Source organism: Stegostoma tigrinum, chromosome 33 (assembly GCF_030684315.1).
Source record: "Stegostoma tigrinum isolate sSteTig4 chromosome 33, sSteTig4.hap1, whole genome shotgun sequence".
NCBI classification, from domain to species: domain Eukaryota; kingdom Metazoa; phylum Chordata; class Chondrichthyes; order Orectolobiformes; family Stegostomatidae; genus Stegostoma; species Stegostoma tigrinum.
In genome coordinates, this window is record NC_081386.1 from 16045701 (window position 1) to 16060784 (window position 15084).

Here is a 15084-nt window from a genome sequence, read left to right on the forward strand (position 1 = left end):
GATTCTCCTTCTCATCAAATGTGTGCAACAACAGTTGGTCATCACCATCACCACGCTCTGTTCTGCCAAAGACAAGTTCAAGACTTTTTGGAGGCATCCGTGATCAAAAAACGAGCACATGATTGACTTTGCCATTCCTCAAACCCAAGACCAAAAGGATGTCTGCATCACCAAAGCGATGACCAGTGCAGACAACTGCTGAATTGCTGCACTGGTTCATCAGCTTCTCTATGTCCATCAAATGCCACCAAATGCAGCTAAAGATGAAGAAACAGTTCAGAAACAAGCTCAATTTTGAACAGCTTCAAGAGCTAAGCAAACTACTGAACTTCAAACAATGGCTTCACCAAAATCTCCAAACAGTTAATTTTATTGTTTATTGAGAAACAACCACAACAGCTAAGATCTCATCAAGAAAATGAATGCTCTTCATACCTATCAAAACAGTGAGGCAAAGAGGAGAACATATCTAACAAGAACTTATCTAAGGTAGAGTTATAAAGAACAATGACAGAAATCACGAATCAACAGTGAAACACCTTGCTAGCAAAGCACGACACCTGACACCTGGAGTTTCTTCACAGCTTTGCCTTAGATAACAAAGTGTGGGGCTGGATGAACACAGCAGGTCAAGCAGCATCTTAGGAGCACAAAAGCTGACATTTCGGGCCTAGACCCTTCATCAGAAAAGGGGGATGGGGAGAGGGTTCTGAAACAAATAGGGAGAGAGGGGAAGGCGGACCGAAGATGGATACAGGAGAAGATAGGTGGAGAGGAGAATATAAGTGGGGAGGTAGGGAGGGGATAGGTCAGTCCAGGAAGGACGGACAGGTCAAGGGGGCGGGATGAGGTTAGTAGGCAGGAAATGGAGGTGCGGCTTGAGGTGGGAGGAGGGGATAGGTGAGAGGAGGAACAGGTTAGGGAGGCGGGCACAAGCTGGGCTGGTTTTTGCAGTGGGGGGAGGGGAGATTTTGAAGCTTGTGAAATCCACATGGGAACCTTGCAGCCCAATGGTATCAAAGCGGAATATGTGTTGCTGTTCCTGCAACCTTTGGGTGGCATCATTATGGCACTGCAGGAGGCCCAGGATGGACATGTCGTCTAAAGAATGGGAGGGGGAGTTAAAATGGTTTGCGACTGGGAGGTGCAGTTGTTTATTGCGAACCGAGCATAGGCGTTCTGCAAAGCGGTCCCCAAGCCTCCGTTGGTTTCCCCAGTGTAGAGGTAGCCACAACGGGTACAGCGGATGCAGTATACCACATTGGCAGATGTGCAGGTGAACATCTGCTTGATGTGGAAAGTCATGTTGGGGCAAGTGTAGCACTTCCTGCTGGTATGGTGGGGTTGAAGGGGAGTGTGGAGCGGACAAGGGAGTCCTGGAGAGAGTGGTCTCTCTGAAAGGCAGACAAGGGTGGAGTTGGTAAAATGTCTTTAGTGGTGGGGTTGGATTGTAGATGGCAGAAGTGTCGGAGGATGATGTGTTGTATGCTGAGGTTGGTGGGGTGGTATGCGAGAACGAGGGGGATCCTCTTTTGGCGGTTATTGCGGGGGCGGGGTGTGAGGGATGAGTTGCGGGAAATGCCGGGGGGGGGTGGGGTGTTGTGGTCCTTGAAGAACAAGACATCTGAGATGTATGGGAGTGGAATGCCTCATCCTGGGAGCAGATGTGGCGGAGGCGATGGAATTGGGAATAGGGGATGGAAATTTTGCAGGAAGGTAGTTGGGAGGAGGTGTATTCTAAAGCAGCTGTGGGAGTCGGTGGGCTTGAAATGGACATCGGTTTCTAGGTGGTTACCTGAGAAGGAGACAGAGAGGTTCAGGAAGGTGAGGGATGTGTTGGAGATGGTCCAGGTGAACTTATGGTTGGGGTGGAAGGTGTTGGTGAAGTGGATGAACTGTTCAAGCTCCTCTTGGGAGCATGAGGCGGCGCCGATACAGTCATTAACGTAACGGAGGAAGAGGTGGGCTTTGGGGCCAGTGTCGGTGCAGAAGAGGGACTGTTCCACATAACCTACAAAGAGGCAGGCATAACTTGGGCCCATGCAGGTACCCACGGCCATCCCCTTTGTCTGTAGGAAGTGGGAGGAATTAAAAGAGAAGTTGTTGAGGGTGAGGACGAGTTCGGCTAAGCAGATGAGGGTGTCGGTGAAGGGGGACTGGTCGGGTCTGCGGGACAGGAAGAAGCGGATAGCCTTTAGGCCATCTGCATGGGGAATGCAGGTGTGTAGGGACTGGACGACCACGGTGAAAATGAGGTGTTATGGACCAGGGAATTGGAAGTTCTGAAGGTGGAGGGCATGGGTGGTGTCATGGACATAGGTAGGGAGTTCCTGGACCAAGGGGGAGAAAATGGAGTCCAGATAGGTGGAAATGAGTTTGATGGGGCAGGAGCAGGCGGAGACAATGGGTCGACCGGGGCAGGCGGGTTTGTGAATTTTGGGAAGGAGGTAAAAGCGGGCGGTGCGGGGTTAGGGAACAATGAGGTTAGAAGCTTTAGGTGAGAGGTCACCTGAGGTGATGAGATTCTGAATGGTTTGGGAGATGATGGTTTGGTGCTCGGGGGTGGGGTCATGATCCAGGGGGCGGTAGGAGGAGGTGTCGGAGAGTTGGCATCTGGCCTCAGCAATATAAAGGTCAGTGTGCCATACTACAACTGCGCCTCCCTTGTCTGCGGGTTTGATGGTGAGGTTGGGATTGGAGTGGAGGGTTAGGGTTAGTTGGTGCAGAGTAAGGATTGAACTCTTTTGAGAGAGAGAGAAAACATCAGCATCTAATGAAGAGAACACTTCAAAAATATCCCAAACCATGATACAGTCATTCATTGACGAGATCATGTTTGAGGAAATCCCCCAACTCCCCATCAAAGATGATCCTGGTCTGACGTAAGTGAAAACTGCAATTAGACACATGAAGAATGGAAAACCTGCAGGAGTAGATGGGATTCCAGCAGAGATTTTCTGCTCTCTCAGAACAGAATCTTCAAGCCTCATTTAATGCCTTCATGAAAGCATACCACGGTGGTCTCCGCCTCAACCTCACAACAACTCAAATTATTTAGCAATTTGTCCATCCCTCCGGTTAAGATTAATGGTAAAATCCTCCCAAACATGAAACATTTCATCTACTCTGGAAGCTACCTCTCATCGATGGATGACATCAATACGGAAATTCAATACTGCATGCAAGCGTTGCCTTTGGCAACCTAAGGATGAGAGTTTTTGATCACCATGACATCCGTGCTTATACCCAAGATCCTTGTATACAAGTTAGTCATCCTTCCTGCTCATCTGTATGGCTCTAAAACTTGGACTATGTCTAGATGCCGCCTCAAGACTCTTCAGAAATACTATCAACGCTATTTATGATGGATTCTCTGCATCAGCTGGGAGAATAGCCATACTAACATCAGCACCTTTGAAGCAGCTGAAAGGGCCAACACTAAGTCTACAATCAATCAAAACCAACTCCGTTGGGCTAGCCACATGCTTAGGATGCCTAAGTTCCGGATACCAATGCAAACCTTCCTCGCTCAGATTAAGGCAGACACTCAAACTAGATGACGACCAACGAAGCATTTCAAAGACGCCCTGAAGGCATTCCCTCAAGGAATATAACATAGATGTCACCGTATGGGAAACCCTCACTTAGAAGAAACCAACTTGGAGGGAATTCTTGTACGAAGGGACAGGATTTCTAGAGAACACACATCCTCAAGAGGAAGTACAGAAAAGGAATGTGAAAAAGCGAGGTCAATGATCTCAAGGCCAAGGACCACTTCCACCTCCCAGAAACACTTGCCAAACGTGCAGTCGGAGATGCAGCTCTAGGATCGGACTCCTCAACCATGAAAGGAGCCAAAGAACTCATGACCAATGACACAGAATTTCCTGTACGGGCAATCATTCTCATTAAGAAATGATTGCTGATGACAACAAATTGCAAGTACCCTTCCTTCACTGCTGATTGCAAAATCCACGTCATTACCCTTGTAATTGTTGCACTACAATTACTATTCTTATATTGTCATTGAAGAAAGTTATTTTAAAAAGAAGAGGAAATCTTTTCACTCATGTGATGTCCACTAAAATCTCCCATGCCGATATAATGAAGATTTATAACAATTATTATCTGAACCTGCATTTCCTAATAAATTAAAAATGATGTTAAGATACAAATACTGGACTATGATCTGAGTTGACATGAGTTAAACAAAACAAATATTTCCTGGAGATGAAAATACCAAGGATAGTAAAAGATACATGCACATCAGGCTCAATTTGATACCAATTTTTCAAGTGCAGCATAAGATAATTATTATATGTTTTCAACGCACCAGCTCAATACTTTTACTGCCAGAAACAAAGCAACTTTTAGAACATAGAACATAGAACAATACAGCGCAGAACAGGCCCTTTGACCCTCGATGTTGCGCCAACCTGTGAACCAATCTAAGCCCCTCCCCCTACACTATCCCATCATTATCCATATACTTATCCATGAAGTATTTTACTTTAAGAAACAAGATTATGATAAAGTCTTTTGGATACTGACTATTGCTTGCTGCCTGCGAGCCTCTTCTGCTTTTTCAAGGTACAGTTCTTGCCGGACATTTTCGAGTTCTTCACGTTCATGCCGTTCTTTCTCAATTTCAGCAGCAAGCTATAGTGAAAAACAGCCAGTTACTTGTTAGAAATTGGAATTTAAAAGTTAGCGTATTTAGGAGATATATATGGAGACTGATGTTGTAAACAAATTTGTTACCTTTTTGTACAACATATTTTTCTGTTCGTCTCGTTCTCGAACTTTGGCCATTCGGTCATCCTCCCTGTTTTGTTGTGCACTAGCGAATTCCTTAACTTTTCTGTTCTCTGCTTCCATTCTTTCACGTTCCATTTGCTTCCATTCAGCTCGTTGCTTCTGGAATTCCTCAATGTACTTCTGAGTTTCCCTCCTCTTTTCCATCTTCAGCTGTCTGTCCCTGTGCAGCACAAATGAGTTAAATAGCTGTGGTCTCATCCAGTGGTCCAATTCTAATATCACAAACTAATATCATTAAGGGGCACAAATATTAAAAGTTGGCAACTTAGTCAGCACTGCAGCACAGATTTGAAAGGTGCTGGACTTATTATTTGTTTGTAAAGAGATAATGTGATCAATTCTCAAGAGAAGAATCTCATAGCAATCTGAGCGCCGCGGCAGGATCAGATGAGAAGTCCAACGAGGCCTACCTCAACATCAGGAGCATTTTGGTGCAAACGTTTTGCCTTTGCTGAGCACTGAGCAGAATTTCTTGCTGGCAGCAGCAAGTTGTCAATTAGGAGGGATTATTGCTTGTTAAACACCTTCTGAACATTACAGCTCTCCCCATGAATGTTCAGATTCCTATCTTACTAAACAAGTTACACGACGAGAAATCTCTCGAAGGAAATCTGAATGGGTATCTGGCAACTTCAGCTTGCTGTTGGTAGTAAACAGCTTCCACATTGATCGGCACTGTACAGCATCTCTGGGCACCAACTAAACGGATCCCTTATCCACAGACCTTGGCATCCAGCATTTGCCAACTACTCACAACCATCGTAGTACCTGTGTAATTCACTTGTAGGCTCTTAGGGCGAAAAGGTCTGCATTGCAGGAACACTGGCAACTAGCACTGAAAGACTACGGCAGGAACACTGTGTGCGGGGACAGGCATCTGGCACACAGATTGGACGAGGCTACATCTCAGAGCTGCTCACTTGCTCTCAGCACTTCCTCATTTCACACCTACTTGCATGCTCACAGTATCCATGCTTTGTCACTTCTCTGAATATAGAGCCACTGACCACTCAAATATTCATCACGTACCAAGTCTGAACTTGTTCCTATCCACTGTCCACATGCCCACATTTTCAAGAAGTCTTTGGATAGAAATCAGGAGCAGTAATTTTGGATGATATTTTCCACCTTTTCAACTAGTAATTGCCAAGTCAACTAGCATTTGTCAAGTTCAACCAGAGTATTTGAACTGCTGTCCAAACTGATATCAGCTATTTAGCACAGCTGATTCATTGCCTAGTGAGAAGCTCATTATAAATATACTTGATAGACAATGTTAGAGGACAAAAAAGCTCAAGTGTTAACATTAATTTATGACCCTTTCTCAAGGACAATCATATCCATTTGCTTCCACTAAATGCAGTGATTACTCTCTTTAAATTCAAGTGACATCCAGATGCACATTAACAGTACAAGAGGCTTTAAAAGACTATGGCATTATAGGAAATTACATCCATGGAGGAGGGATGGGAGGCCAGGAGAGGGAGGGGGGACGGGGAGAGAGAGGGAGGGAGGGAGGGGGAGAGAGAGAGAGAGCGTGAGAGAGAGAGAAGATACATTTAGTTTAATAAAACTATATTATGGATAAAACTCAAGATATGCTAATTAGTTTACATTTACATTTACATTTATTACATTTAAATTACATTTAATTACATAAATTACATTTACCTCTGATCTTCTTCATAGATCTTTCTTACGATTTCATCAACTCTTAGTTTATCTTTTAGGAATTCATCATATGCTTCCTGTCTCTTTTGTTCATTTTGATCAAGTTGCAGTTCGAGCTCCTTCTGATACTTTACAGCTTTTTCATGGCGTTTCTGTTCCTCCTTCAACTCCTCTGTAGTGGCTTTTTCATGCTCTTCCTTCATCAATTTTGCAATCTCAGCCTCTCGTTTCTAGTGAAAATGATAACTATACATATGACTCCAGAACCTACAGCAATCATTGCCTGTCCCACCCTCTCCACATAGACCACACTTTAGCTTATGATAAGAATCAGGTTTATTGAATGTGGTTATAGATTGTGCACAATCCAAATCTTTAGGCATTATAGAAGCAGATTTAGCAAGAAAACAAAAACCGCCAGAGTTTTAATTGAGTAGCACTTCATCAAAATATGAAAATTTGCAGTTTATTTGTCCTGATTACTGTTAGACTACGTTTTGGAGCCTGTATCACAGGTGTGTGGAATTGGAAGTTCAATTTCCAGAACAGACTGTGGTGATGGAGAAAAATTGGAAAATATTTTAATCTCATGAAGGTTTCATAGGGGATGAATTAGTTAAAATAAATTGCAAGTAAGATTAAAGTTTTAAAAAAGTTAAAATCACAAAAAGGTCAGGTGAGTAGAATTATTTAAGATTTAGCATTTCATACAGCAATGCATGGAATTAATATGGTCTACGATACATTGATAGAATATGCAACCCAAAACCTTTTGAAAATAAATTGGAATAATTCCCTGGATTTGCCAGCAGCTTACAAAGAAGCATACCACATAATATGTATGCATAAACAGGTAGTCAGTAAAGGAATAAAATTATGTGTTTTCTACCCTTGTAACACAAAAGCTATTTCTGAGCTATTCTCACTAAACTGCTAACACGTAAACACAGTACTTACAATCTTTTCTAAACGATTTGCTTCTTTTTCAGCTATCTGAACAGCTCTTTCTTTGTTCACATAAGCAGCCTTCAACTTGGCTTCCAAATCACGAAGCTCAATGCTAAGTTAGTTATGCAGAAACACAAGAATTACTAACAAAAGTAAAAGTAATCACATGGAATAGTCACACTAGTTTCATATTGAAATGGTATATTGGGCTGAATTTTATTTGTCTTTCATCGAAAATGATTTAGTCCCATGTCGCAATAGTCATAGCCAACAAACAAGTCTCCAGTGAATGTTTCAGAGGGCAGTGCTGAGATTACAGGTGGAGAACTGTGCACAATATTGGTCTCTTTGTTCAATGAAGGATGTATACGCAGTTCAGATAAAGTTTACTAGAATAATATCAGAAATGGGCAGGTTGTCTTACAACAAAAGGTTCGATGAGCAAGGCTTGTACCTGCTCGATTTTTGAAGCATAAAAGACAATGTGATTGAAACATGAAGGCCTGAAATGAGGGGATTGTAGGAGTGATTAAACGTCAAAAGGGATGATTGTGTAACACAAAGCAGGAGGCAATGGAACAAGTTTTTTAAAAAAAATCTATAAATGGCAACAGCACTACTATGACCCACTTGAGTAAAAAGCAAATACTGCAGAGGTTGCTAATCTGAATTAAAATCAGAAAATGATGGAAATACCCAGATTAGACAGCTCATTGAAAGAGCCAAAAACTTACACTTAATACTTATTCATGAATCAATCAATAATCTAGCACTGGGGCCAGTAAATTCAATTGGCTTGATAGCTGGCTTGTGATGGAAGAGTGTCACTAACAGTGAAATTCAATTCCCACTGTGTAAGGCCACCACAAGCTCTCTGCGTCCTCAACCTTGCCCTTCAGCCGAGGGACGGTCACCCAAGGGTTAAGCCCACCACCAGTCATCTCTTTTTCTCTCCCTCGCTACTGAAACAGCAGCATATGGTCCTTTAGGATTATGGTGACATTCACTTTCATAATCTAGCTTTGTGGTCAAGGCTCATCTGGGAAAGGAAAAATATAGATTTATTTTACATCCAATATCATTGTAAGAATGTGTTTCTGATCACTCTTAAAAGAAAATACATTCCTTAGACAGTACCTTAAAATTCACAACAGCAAATTGCCTTTCAAAGCTAATGAGTTGTGCGGTATTTCTAGCAATGTGATGAGGTAATATATAAATTTGACATGCTTCTACTTGTTACCTGTTTTCTCTGACTTGCTGTCTCAATTTTTCGTCCTTTAGTTTTTCATACTTTATTCTTTCTAGTTCCTTAGCAATTCTCTCCTCTTGTTCTAGTTGTTTTGCCTTCAATAGTTTTCTTTTTTCTGCCTATTACAAATATTAGAAATAGTCAGGCACAGTAAAGCTTGAGAATTAAATATGTTAACCAATAGAAAACAAGCTCTTCTAGAATTTTACTAATGGTCAATACAATTTAATTTTATACATCTGCACTTGAACTACATTTTGTTTTATCAAATAACAAGTTAAATTGAAATATTTATGTAGCAGAACTTGGTATCAGCATTCCATTACCCATCTTCATAGTTCTTTACTTGAATTTACCCAGCATAAAGCTTTGAGAAAGGCAACACTGCATTACATGACACCAATCTCCCTCAGCTGAAATAACTCAACCTGAAAACTGAACTCAAAATTATTTGGTAAATTGTCCTTTTCTTCATGCCTAGGGACTGGTGTTCCATTCAGGCATGACCATACTTGGTATTTAAATTATCCACCAATTTCTAAAATCTACTAAGGTAAGAATATTGAGGTTTCATTACATTTTTTTCTCCTGACTTTCATTTTCTTTTAAAAAGTGAGTCTTGTAACCTTCACCTAGCAGAATTACAAAGTGTTTATAACATGGAAACAGGCTGCTTCAGCCAACAGGTCCATGTTTATGCTTCACATGATTTTCTTCCCCCTTAATGCCTAAGAAAGGGATAGTCGAATTCATTACATCAGTAAAGAGGAATATTAGAAAGCAGCAGCATATTTTCTGTAAAGCATCCCATTAATGCACTGGAGACACAGAAATAAAATTGGGTTGCTATCATTTGGATTTTTTCTCCCTGTCCCCTCCACGTCTTCACTGGCCGCTGAGGATTTTTCACATCAGTACTGACCATTCTTTATCATGCAACTTGATCAATGGGAAGTAGAATAATTCAAGATCGAACTGATAAATTACATTGGGAAATCAAACAAATTATTTTATCCCTTTTGCTGATGCAAACAATTCTGTAGCTTTACAGTTTCACCAACTAAGGGACCCTTTCCAACAACTAGATATTAATAAGTTAAATGACACATTCAGATTTTCAAACTGATAAGCCACTCAAGAGCACTTTCTCCATCTGAATTAGGAGTTGCATTACTCACTGCAGTATTCCTAGCTTCAACCTACTCTTGTAGCCACTGTATTTATACAACAAATCCAGCTGAGCTTCCAATCAATAGTAACCCCCAGGATATTGATAGCAGGGGATTCAGTGATGATAACACCATTGAATGTCAGCAGGGGGAGGGGTTGGTTGGGTAGATTGTCTTTTATTGTAGATTATTATTGCCTGGCATTTGTGTGTAATGAATGTTACTTGCCAATTGTCAGCCTAGCCTGGGTATTGTCAGGACCTTGTTGGTTTTGAATGTGGACTGCTTCAATAACTGAGCAGTCATGAACACACAATGTTCAGCACCAATCTTTGGCGAACATCCCCACTTCTGATCTTACAATAGAAAGAAGGTCATTGATGAAGCAGCTAAAATTGGTTCACTTTAAGATATCATTCCTGAGGAACTCCTGCAGAGATGTCCTGGAGTTGAGATGACGGACCTCCAATAACCACAATCATCTTTCTATCTGCCCAGTAGGAGTCCTTAAGATGCTAGGCCAATAATTACAGAGTTTAAATTTTTTATTATTCTTCTGTTCAAAATACTCCATACCGATAGTATAAATTTAGAAGGTTAAAAATCTGTACTTTTTAAATAAAGGAAGCATTATAATTTATCCTCCTTTCATCATCAAATGTCTATTCTAATGGTAGCTATAAAAGAAGATTGCAGACTGCACTTCCCCAAATATGAAAATATAAGAAAACACTATCCTTCAGACAGTATATAAACAAACAGACAAGCATTCAAACCATCTAAAATTTTCAGGTCAAAAGAACTTTCATTGGAGCATAGTGATCATTCTCTGATGAAGGAGCACTGATCCAAAATGCTAACTCATTTCTCTCTCCACCAATGTCAACTGACCTACTGAGTTTTTCTCCAGCATTTTCTGACTTTACTTCAGACTTCCAGTTCTTGCTGTTTTTCAAAATGCAAAATACTAATTTTAGGTTATATGAACTTAAAATAAGTACTGTCATGCAGAAGATCAGAATTATCACAAAGGAAAATGTTTTTCCTACGTCTCTCCAATATCCCAAAGCATGGAAGGCTACTGGCTAGAAGAAGTGGGAAGACCTGATGTAATACATATATCCATAGATTTTTTGAGTATAGGTCTATCTTTTACCCTGCAAACATGCTCAAACCAGCAAACTCACCGCTGGTGATGAGTGCTAACATAACTTGGGAGGTTTGCCTTAAACAGTACTGTTGCATTTCTGTTTTTCTCCTTTTCAGAGAAGCCCAAAATGCACCTGAAACAGTGAAGATGAAAGTTTGCTGAGAACAGGATCAGTATACAAAAATCTTTCAATAAAGCAAGGCAACTGGAGCCAGAAGACCACTAGATATATCCAAAGCTCTGCTTCAAGGATGCTTGCCAGAGTGAGATGAAGGCTCTAAATAACAATTTGGCAGCTGCGAGAGATGTGGTCTGGTCAAAGTTGATACCGGTTGGCCCCAGCCACAAACATTGAAAACAACATACAAGGACACTCGATAACCATTTCAAATGTTACACCTGTGCCAGATCATGCCTCTCAAAGACTGGTCTCTTCAGCCATCAGCAAAAGTGTGCTTTATGAAGCTACAAAGATTTGCTGCATGTCAATTATCTTGTAAGGATGTAGATGGGTCAATGGATTAAACGCACCATAAATAAACATAGTCTTGCAGGATAACATGTGCAGTCAAACTATAATACTGATCAATTATATACGTTTTTATTCTTAATTTAGTTAATATTTGCAAATGGAATTGTACGAGTTTTAGAAAACATACAGAAGGATGTCAAAGTAATAAAGTAGTAAGTGATTAAAAAGAATCAATGCTTTCATTGCTATAACATTGGACACAGCAAAGGCTATTTTGAGATATTAAACTAGAATAAATTGCAGTAATAGGAAAGTTTAAGGAGACTTCAGATAAGGAAGCAAAAGGCAAGGAAGGCAGAGTAGCCATGGTACAAATAGAACATATTTCCTTGTAAAGTGCTATTAATAAAGAAAGAAATGGCTCAGGACAGTCATGAAAATTCTTATTCCAAGATGGGCAAAGAAAATCAGACTAGTCGTGGTTCTGACTGTTTTATCTCAAAAGGGGAGCTATTTCCTTATGCTTTGACTCAAGGATGCAAATCAAGAAAGATACGAAGAGACACTGGAGCACGTCAGCCACTGATGCTGGCTGATGACACTATTTGTCTTCCAGAGCAGTTTGTGAAGGAGAAAATATTAATTGGAGGTATTAATGGAGGTTATGAACATGTTTCATTATACAAAGTTTGACTAGAGAGTGGCTTGGTAAATTGAAGGATAGAGTAGAGAAATAAATTCTTTACAGAAGGAATTAACTATATTTTGGGAAATGACTCTTCAGGCTCAAACAAGGGTGGTTGAACAACAAATGGAGGTAGAAGAAACTGTAACGTTGTCAAAAAAGAACATTCTGGTTTGTTTCCTGACAGTGTCATGACTAGGTCTCAGGGCCACAAAATTAGACAGGAAGGAAAGAAGTCTATGATACAGAGATATGAATTGGAAGTGCAATTATCGGATACAATTTTTGAAAATATAACTGAAAAGGATGAAGGCAAAGAGAATGAAGTTTATATATTTAGTTTAAAAAGGACTAAAAAAAAAGACTTGCAACTGAAGAGTTATACATAAGAGCCTACTCAGAAGCTGAATCAAAAACCTCATCCAAGTGTTATTACTTCAAAAACAAAGTCTAAGTGATGAAATGGACATCACCTCATATCAGCCATAAGGAACGGACGGTGGTCTGAGGGTAGTTCCATCTGTGTGTATAATGAAATTTTATAAGTGGGTCATGAAATTCCAATGCAGGTTGCTTAAGAGTTAGGTAAAAATAAGGTTAAGTATTAAAATATTTTTATTGGCCAGGATTGGTAAAGTTGGTAGTTGGTAAAGTTGTAGTTGAAGTTATTTCAGTTTTTTTTGACAAGACATGGATTACCCAAAGTACAATCAGATCAATGATCAAATTTTATGTCACAGATATTCAAAGAAATGATGACTAGTTTCAGATTAAATAATTTACATCTCACTCACAATGCATTGGAAAGATGACACCAAAATTGTCAATTTCAACAATGTCAAAAACAAGTGCAAATGAAAGTCAATCAAAATCAATAAGATTAGGTGAAAGTTACGAGTTTTAAAGACCATATCTTTTGTAATATCTGACGTGGTCTAAATAATTCCTCAAGTCATTAAATTTTGGTCAGTCACTGTGGTTGTACTTCCAGTCTACTACAATAAGAAAAAGTCTCAGATTCTAGTATTTCATGCATTTAATTCTCAGTATCATACAGCTCTCTCACATAAATCATCTTTTAAATTTAATTTTTAAAACACAATAACACATGTTACATCTCATTTCTATTTCATATTGAGGAGCCTTTTAATATTCACAGTGATTAACTAGAACACAAAATGACTGTTGAACATGACCACGAGCAGGAAGTAGATACCTGTGCCAAGAGTTGGTATCATTTCTCCACAGGTGTGATGATAAGCCTGGGACAAGATAGTGAGGTCACAGGTGAGTGAGAGTCAGTGAGAGGAGGTGGATGCTACAAAACAGAGATGACTTCAAAACAAAACAAATTATTTTTATTTTGTCATACAGAGTACCTCATTTTATGTTCATCTTAAACCGGCAGCTACTTAACATCACTTGAGAATGATGCAAGCTTTACTTCTGCCGTTGCACCACCTACAAGTGGTGTTCTTAGGTCACTCTGCCTTCAATATCTGGCATAGAAACAATGAGGAACAGATCAAAGCAACGTTAGATTGCTACAGCATTATACTGTCTTTTTCAAAAGAAAAATCTGGCAAGGAATTCCAGTTACAGAGAGGCTGGGGCTGTTCTCCTTCGAGCAGAGACATTTCAGAGATTTGAAAGAGATGTTCAAAAATTATGAATTAGTATTGAAAGTCAGTCACATAATAGCAGACATCTTTTTGACATGTAAGAAAGCAGCAAAGTTTTTTTTTAAACAAACAGGAACATGCTGGAGAGTCTGCAAACTACCAGTAACATCAAAAGGGACTCCTTGCACAGAATGTAACAGCATCTCTCTCTCTCTCTCTCTCATTTCCAAATCAAATCACGTACTCTATTACTGTTATACCTTGTAATATATCATAGACATGGAGAATTTTAATTGAAAGGAGTTTCAAGTACCACAGAACCCATTCTGGCTTGAAGCTTGAGAAGAGATGACCTCCAGAAGGGGAAAAAACAGCTTACAATCAGCTGCAACACCACTTGAACTCAAGATTTATAAAGGAACACTGAAATGGGATAATTCTTTTTACTTATATAATCTTTAACCTTTCACAATTCCACCTCCTCCAGTGTATAACTTCCTTTGCTTTTACATCCCAATGTGGAAACTGGGACTGCTCTTAGATGTAGTAGGAGGGAGAGGAAAAAAGTACATACATTGGCAGCAATGGTGAAAAATCATAAATAACCTTTTACTTTTGTAAATATATGTTAACTTGCACTGTTAATGTCCGCTGTAGTATAACTTTCACTGTTGGAACTCATTAAGTGGGAGGTGACGGCCAAGCGGTATTATCACTAGACGGTTAATCCACAGCTCCAGATAATGTTCTGGGGATCCGAGTTTGAATCCCACCATGGCAGATGGTAGAATCTGAATTCAATAAATATTTGGAATTAAGGGTGTAATGATGATCGTGAATCCATTGTTGATTGTTGGGGAAAACCCATCTGGTTCATTAATGTCCTTTAGGGAAGGAAACTGCCATCCTTACCTGGTCTGGTCTACTTGTGACACCAGACACACAGCAATGTGGTTGACTCTTATCTGCCCTGTAGGCATTTAGGGATGGGTAATAAATGCTGCCTAGCCAGCAACACCCTCATCCAATGAATGAATAATGAATAAAACTCATTAAGTCACACCCATGTGAGAGATGATCAGTCTTTTCAGACATCCAAAAGATGAAGAAAGTTATAATGACCAAGTAATGCTCATTTCTCACAAAAAATGTAGCTGTTTGAGTGCAAATAGCCTCAGACGTCAGATATTCTTGAATCGTGACACGGAGTGATGCAGTCAAGATATTGCATTCTAAAGTGGACAATATTGAGACTAAATTCTACAAGCAGGAAATATCCCAGAGCATGGCTTGCACA

At 40.1% G+C, this 15084-nt stretch overlaps 2 protein-coding genes across 3 annotated transcripts in view; one reads left to right on the forward strand and one right to left on the reverse strand.

Annotated features, from left to right (window-relative positions):
• The window catches only part of tex9 (testis expressed 9), a 128776-nt gene extending 117159 nt beyond the window's left edge, over positions 1 to 11617 (forward strand). The window contains exon 12 of the mRNA XM_059639215.1: positions 11125 to 11617. Within this exon, the coding sequence (XP_059495198.1) occupies positions 11125 to 11145 (21 nt within the window). The 3' untranslated portion in view covers positions 11146 to 11617. The remainder of the gene's footprint in view (positions 1 to 11124) is intronic.
• The window catches only part of mns1 (meiosis-specific nuclear structural 1), a 34335-nt gene that overhangs the window by 10823 nt on the left and 8428 nt on the right, over positions 1 to 15084 (reverse strand). For both annotated transcript variants that reach the window (XM_048562938.2, XM_048562939.2), the window contains 5 exons: positions 8681 to 8808; positions 7447 to 7549; positions 6490 to 6719; positions 4762 to 4978; positions 4552 to 4659 (listed from right to left, as the gene is read on the reverse strand). In XM_048562938.2, the coding sequence (XP_048418895.1) occupies positions 4552 to 4659; positions 4762 to 4978; positions 6490 to 6719; positions 7447 to 7549; positions 8681 to 8808 (786 nt within the window). The remainder of the gene's footprint in view (positions 1 to 4551; positions 4660 to 4761; positions 4979 to 6489; positions 6720 to 7446; positions 7550 to 8680; positions 8809 to 15084) is intronic.